At 36.6% G+C, this 7,746-nt stretch overlaps 1 protein-coding gene across 1 annotated transcript in view; it reads right to left on the bottom strand.

Annotated features, from left to right (window-relative positions):
• The window catches only part of LOC109216407, a 13,860-nt gene extending 6,423 nt beyond the window's left edge, over positions 1-7,437 (bottom strand). Inside the window, exons 1-2 of the mRNA XM_019380555.1 lie at positions 7,349-7,437; positions 4,993-6,666 (exon numbers count right to left, since the gene is read on the bottom strand). Of these exons, the coding sequence (XP_019236100.1) occupies positions 4,993-6,666 (1,674 nt within the window). The 5' untranslated portion in view covers positions 7,349-7,437. The remainder of the gene's footprint in view (positions 1-4,992; positions 6,667-7,348) is intronic.
• Positions 7,438-7,746: the final 309 nt, after the last annotated feature.

Raw genomic sequence — 7,746 nt, 5'->3', positions numbered from 1 at the left:
CACACACACACACACCAAAAAAAAAAAACTCAAAAGATATTTTCAAATAGTTCTAGTGGGTCATCCACGGCGCGTACGGTGATAAAAGGTCCTCTCAATCTTTATTTCTCGGCAAAACAACAAGAAAAGGGAGAAGGTGATTCTGGTTCAGGTTTAGAAGCCACGAAGATTTTGAGGGATCGCGCCGTAAGTACCTTTGCAGCATGGATGTACGATGAAGGGCTTCCTTTCAATTGTGTTAACAACAAAACTTTTGATAAATTCATTGGGGCCGTAGGACAATATGGTCAAGGAATGAAGCCTCCTAGCTATCATGAAGTTAGAGTAACTCTTCTTAAAAAAGAGCTGAAAAAGATAGACAAAATTATTGAGGAGCACAGAGTGGAATGGAACAAGTTTGGATGTTCCATTATGATGGATAAATGGACAACACGAAATGGAAAAATGATCATAAATGTGTTGGTGAACTCTCCAAGAGGGAGTGTTTTTCTTGAATCTTACGATGCTAGCAATTCTTCTACGGATGGAAGCAAAATGTACAGCTCGTTTAGAAAGACTATTGATAAAATTGGAAAGGAAAATATTGTACAAGTTGTTACCGATAATGCTAGTGAGAATGTTAGTGCGAGTAAGATGATGGAAGCTATGTATCCACACATTTATTGGACTCCATGTGCTGCCCATTGTACCAATTTGATATTTGGTGACATATTCAAGGAAAACCCATATGCTTCAGGTATCTTTAATATAGTTATCTTTAAAGCTTTAACTTTATTTATATGTATGTCCTATTAAGTATTAACTATAAAATTGTTATTGTTACTTTTACAGTTTTCACTAAGGCCGTCAAGATATATTCTTACATCATTCAGAGGCCATTGTTGTTGAATTTGATGAGGAAATTCACAAATGAAAGAAATTTGGTGAGACCGACCAAGACTAGATTTGCAACGACTTTCTTGACTTTGCATAGTTTTTACTTGCAAAAGAAAAGCTTAAGAAAGCTAGTTCTTTCAAATGAAACTACCAATGTGCTATCTATATGAAGCTATGGATAGAGCCAAAGAGACTATTGCGTCATCGAGGGAGATGTCAGGAAATATGAGAAAGTTTTTGAGATTATTGATAGAAGGTGGTCGAATCAACTCCATCGACCTTTGCATGCAGCAGGCCATATTCTGAACCCGGGATTATTTTACAAGAATACTAGAGATGACACTTTAGATTCAGAGGTGTGGGTTGGATACCATCAATGTCTTGAGAAGTTCGTCCCCAATTCGGCGATGGTAGATCAAATAGGGGAGGAGTTTGGTAGGTACTCACAAGCGGATGGCCTATTTGGTTTACAGGAGACCATTAGAGCCAGAGACATAAGGTCGCCAGGTAACTAACTTTAGTATAGATATCCTTATAGCTTTAATTTAATTTATTTATACTTATTAACTTTTTAAAATATTTTTCTATAGTTGAATGGTGGATGCAATTTGGACATCAAACTCCAAACTTGCAAAAGTTTGCCGTCAAAGTACTAAGCCTAACTTGTAGTGCATCTGGATGCGAGAGAAATTGGAGCGTATTTGAGCATGTAAGAAGCCGATTTATTATATTAATATATTCTATATTGTATTATTATTATTATCTATTAATTAATCTAAACAACTTATGCGCAGATTCACTCCAAGAAAAGGGATAGGCTTGAGCTATCACGTGGTCTCAATGATCTAGTGTATATTAAATACAATAGAACATTGAGGTGACGTTAAGAAGCTCGCGATACCATTGATCCAATTTTGTTGGATAACATTGACAAGGCAAATGAATGGTTAACTGGAGCCCCCCCAAAATCATGAAGATGAACAAGTGTATGTAGGAGATGATCTTGATTGTGGTACTGTTTCTATGGCGGCCGGAGTTGAGGAGAATATCTATAGTCTTAGAGAGAGTTCTACAAGTTCAAATTACAAGGGAAAGAGAGTAGCAACAAGCCGGTCTCTAATTGATGAAGACTCCGAGGATGAAGAAGATGATAGCCAATATAATGCTAACATTCTTGAAGTTCTAGAATTTGAAAATCTTGAAGAAGAATAGATGTTGCTTGTTTTAGACTTTTAGTTTATGAATCTACTATGACTATCTATTAAGTTTTTAATTTTTGAGTTGATATATTTATTAACATATTATTGTTATTGAATATATATATATATATATATATATATATATATATATATATATATATATATATATATATATATATATATATAACATTTTATATTTTTGTATGAATTGTCGCTTCACATCAAAAAAGGCGAGCGCTTCGCTGCACGCCTCTCGCCTCAGTGAAGCGGGCCCTCGTCGCTATTTGTTGCCGCATGCTATCCAAAACACTAAGGATAACACCATGTTCTCTCCATCCGATATGGTCTCTCAAATTAGCTCCAACCTTGACGAGTTCGAGGATTCAGCAAATTCATGTCAACACCCTGATATTGATGAAACCAACATGGGATGAAAAGCTTGTCGTGATGGAACAAACTATCGAAGCCTTGAGAAATCGGTTGAAGACATAAATCTTCAAATCGCCGAACTTATAGCAAGATAAGCTCTATAACCCTAGAGAGTCAAGTGATAACTCAACACAGCAAGCAGAGGTTGACTTGTTGAATCTCCACCAAGACGTCTAACGCTTTAAATGCAAAACAATCACGAACACCATCACAACTCGGTATGGTGGAACGTTACAAAGTTCGTTGTATTATTCCAAACCATAGGCTAAACTGATCAATTGTCTACCAATGTCGATTAGTTATCAACCATTAAAGCTGCAAAGAGGGTCAATCTACGCCTGGCACGAGGAAACCTTTGCACGCATCCGTTAATCGGGATGCCTATATCCTTACACCCCCCTCCCCCCGGTACCCTTCCAAAGTGGTATCTCAATGATGGATCGATCTTTTGGACTTTGAAAGGGCACCCAATGGTTAAGAAGACAAAAGTTGTATACTAAACCTTCCCACATAGGAGAGCTAAGAAAGGGATTAGCACTAGCGCTAAGTTGTTGTTTGATGGCAAATATTGCCCACTTTGTAGAGACTTGTAGCAAAGTTGGAACTCATGATAATATATTAGTTGAGCAGTTTGCTTGTACGCTGAAAGGGAATGCCTTCGATTAGCTTACTGATCTTGAGCCTGAGACAACATATAATTGGATATTCGCGACAAATTTTGAGTATGCAAAATATACTGCAATCACGAAAAGACATAAAAAGAATAGAAAAGATTTTACTAATAAATCTTTGTGAATGCAATTATGTGTATGCATTTAATCCTTCCTAAATTTTCTCTGTGATTCGAGGGTTAGAGCATCGTATTTTTTGAGTAAAAGATGACATAGACCTCCTCATGATGTCTTTGATATCCAAGAAAGTCGAACAACCTTCGAAACTCTAGATTTATCTCGAGGAAGAACTCCATTGAGCACTTCTCTCTTACTAAAGAGTTATGCATTTAATGTCTTAATCTCTACTTGTGAATGGTCTTTTGTGAAATTCCAAATGACCTCTATCCAGTTCTGAATCATCGGAGAAACATGTGACCCCCTATTTGATGTTGTAGAGGATAGGCAATCCAACTGTAAATGAACTCACCAGGATGATTTTGATTGACTCATGTGAGTCATCAAGCCTATCACAAAAGCTAAGTGCTAAGATTGTATTTGATTAGCCAAGAAATGTCATTTTGACACGTGCCAACTTTGATTGGTCTTTATTTTGACTTGGCATGCCACATCATTAGAATACGTGGCATTATCTCATTGCCTTTGGATTTGACCAGGCATGCCATGTCATTAGACATAAAACATAAGTTTGGGCCTCAAGATGAAGTGGATCTTGGACTTGCAACTAATAAAATGGACTTATTTAACTTGTAACGTCCAGATTAATAGTTAAACTCATATGAAGTTGGATTCAACTTTAATCCGGATATATAATTGGACCTGAAAAACTCAATTAGATTTAAGTGCTTAGTGCTTGCATATACCACTGCTTGTTATCAACAAACGGATAAGAATATCCATAGGCACCGCCATGCTCAGTTAACGAAAAGATTGACATAAGTTCATTTAAATACGTATAGTTTTTAAAAAGCCTCCCGGATGAAGTGATATCCAAGATAACTATGTTGTTAATCGTGCATATATTTTGGCAGTAATGTCAAATATTCATTTAAACAATAACTTTTGTGTTGGGAAAACAGAAGTTCAAGCAACATATATTCCATGATAAAGCAGCCACCCTTACAGTAACAAGCTACTGCTTAAGCACCCTAATCCTTTCAATTTTAAGGATTTTCATTGAAATTTTGCTGAAAGATTTTCAAATTTAAGTAGATTCTAGACTCCTCCTACCAGCATGATCCATCACAAAAGGAAAAAACAGGTAAAAGCCTTAACCTAGTGTATGGATATGTAATACATATATGTCATTGTGAAGCAATTACTCATAGCAAACATTGAAAAATGGGTCACCAATTAGCTATCACTCTTTAACAAGCTATGTAACTAAAAATGGAAACATGCAAATGTTGCAAATTTTTATATCCATGTAAGAACAGATATGCATGGCACTTAACAATCAGTATGCAGTTTGTATCATAAGCTTAGCTTCCCATAGATCATATAACATTATATCTCCATCTGACAACCTCATCCTATGCATTTACATTAGCAATCTAAAAATGGCTTTTGTATAGGATCATGTTTTTGTGTAGGTTTTCCACTTGTTGTGTGCCACTTGTATACCTGGACTTTTCCACCCTGAAGAGGTATTACAATATAGGAAAATGCCATCAATCCAAAAAATTGGTCATGCATTTCCTTATTCATTCGCATGAAAAAATTCAAAGAAACTATAATAACAATGCAGAGATTGATCCGATGCAAACTACAAACAAAGAAGACACAAGTGCTAATAGAGTTCTTGAAAAGAATCATACCTTGCCTGATGTAAGATGGTCTTCCAAGTAATTGACGGAGGACGAACTATTCATTGTTCCATGTTTGGTCCTTGTAGCATCATTAGCCACTGATGCTGATGAAGGAGATGAGCTCTTGTCTGCTGATAGTTCCACTGTTCTATCATCAGAATGCTCCATAGACAGATAATCTTTGCTTGTAGCAGAACGAGACAGAGGGTCCAACAATAATCTTAAGTTCTCAGGCTCAGCTTTTCTAGAAACAAGATCATCAGTAATGTGAATAAATTCCTCAGTACATGCACATTGATCTGTCGGTTCCAATAATTCCACCTTAAGTTTAGCACCCTCTATCAAAGAGGCTTCTCCTGGTTGTCTTTGGGGATTATGGTCCACTTGCAACATATTGTGAACAGAAGACTTGTCATGGAACTCCGCTGATTCATTGACTTTTCTTGTTTCATTGTTCTTAACAAGCATCGCTTTCTCACCTTCAGCATTCTCTCCTTTCCCCTGGTTTAGAAGACTCAAAGGATCCACATTATAAGTAGTGGTGTGCTCAGTTGATTCATTAACACCTTGGCCATGACAACTGGGCAGAAGAGTACCTTTCTCCTTTTCTTTAGGCATTGTTAAACCTACACTTGAAAACTCAGCATTGACAGTTGAAGCAGAACTCAAACATCCATTTTCACTTTCAATACTTGGTTGGTTGTCAGCTTGAAGTTCGTTGTGCACCATTAAAGTCGGAGTAAATTCTCCATTTTCTTGCATGAAATCATCCCAATCATTTAAACCAAAGGCTACTGCAGAACCCATAACAAGCTTATATCCATTCTTGTCATGTTCTTCATCTGAGTGTTTTACTTCTTTCCTGAAATATGAATCATTCTTTTCATCATCCGTATTACCTCCGAACATTGAATCCTCGCCTTCTGAATACTCATATCTTGAGGAGGTCTCACTTTCATCCAAACACTCAGCTCCACCAGCTGCTGCACCAGGTTGCAGACTTGACACCTCCAAGCTCCCATCTACAGCTTCAATATCCCTCTGAAATTCTGCTTCAATTTCCAATGAATTATTAACAACTCCCGAAGCTTCAGTGTCTCCTTCAATGAGTACGCCGTTTTTATATTCGTCAGATGTACAAGAACTTCTGTTAAAGCGTAACTTAGTACCGTTGTCACTCCTCATGTTTGGCATTTCGTCATCCTTGACGTACCATTCATCACCCATATCCATGTTTTGTAAAAAAGTTTCCTCATCCATGAATCCTGCATTACCATACAAATCTAATCCCTTTCCGAAACCCACCAACGCCTCCTCTCGTGCACTACCCTTTCCACCACTATGTTCACCTCCTCTAGTAGAAGGACCCACCCCACTAAAATCTGATAACTTCTTACAACCCCTAAAACGTTTTACTCTATAACTGTCATCCCCTAATTTGAAGCTTCCAGGAAACTCATGAAATACAGTCACAACTGAACCTCCAACAGTTGGAGTGCCCATGGCCGAGTTAGCACTGCAGTATCTCTCGAATTCCGACTCAGCATCACATGACGAGTATTCAGTTAAGTCATCACCATCCTCCGATTTCTGACTTTGCCATGAGAACTCATTTCCCAGTGGAACAAAAGGAGAGGACACCGCGGAAGCTAAGTTCTCCTTAGTCCCCTCTCCGTTTTCCATCTGATTACAACCAGCAGTGAAAAATGTACAATTAACATATATCTAATACCAAAAAGTTCAGAAATATAGTAATTTAAGCTTTCGCATAGAGTACTCCCTCTCTCCCAATTTATATGATGGGATTTCCTTTTTTTAGATGGTCCCAAAAAGAATGGCACATTTCTATATTTGGAAACAATTTAACTTAAATTTCATATTTTACTTAATGAGATAATCTATAGTTACACAAATATCTACGGTTTGTTTTAAACCACAAGTTTCAAAAGTGTTTTTGTTGTTTTTTTTCCCTTAAACTCTATGTCCAGTCAAACAACATCACATAAATTGGAAAGGAGGGAGTATATATATCAGTCAATCTACTACGTCTCAATCCTAGATCAGTTTGGTTGGTTATATACTTATATGAATCATTTATATCCATTCCGCTTCGTTAGTCAAACTTGACATTTTTCCATTGAAGATATATAGAATTTACTATTGTTCCTTTTGCATCTGGGGTATATAGAGAGACGATTTTAAAAACTAAATCAGATAACTAAATTCAAATAGAAGCATAAAATCAAGAATTTAAAAGCTCTTTTATGTAGTTCCGATCTTTGGACAGGGTTAAATTGAAAACAATTTTCAGATACTGATGGGATTAGTAATTGAAGCTTAGAAAATGGAAGGAGGAAGAACTGACCTCAGAGATCGACTGACGAGAGCACAACAGAGATCACAGAGAGAAACTAGTTTGATGATATGTTAGAAACTTTATTTTAAAGTTCTTTTCCATTTTGGTCCTAATATAAGTGCATATTAGACTTGAGCCTTTGCAAATATGAGAATGAGAACTCTAGTCCACGGTTTGATAATTTTGAATTCGGTAAAGGACCAAATATACCCCTCTATTATCAAAAATGATTTAAACTTACCCTTTATTTTTCTATTTAGTTATTTTAGACCCTACTATTATACTATGGATCAGATTTATCCTTATTTTTTACGGAGGGCCACGTGGCACCTCCTTATTAAAAGACTCACCCCTAATTTAATCTGTTCGATTTAATTAAAATCCTACTTACAATTTGACCCGTTACC

This window comes from Nicotiana attenuata, unplaced genomic scaffold (genome assembly GCF_001879085.1).
Source record: "Nicotiana attenuata strain UT unplaced genomic scaffold, NIATTr2, whole genome shotgun sequence".
In the NCBI taxonomy this organism is placed as follows: domain Eukaryota; kingdom Viridiplantae; phylum Streptophyta; class Magnoliopsida; order Solanales; family Solanaceae; genus Nicotiana; species Nicotiana attenuata.
The sequence above is the reverse complement of the archived record's forward strand: the minus strand, read 5'-3'. Positions and strand labels throughout refer to the sequence as shown.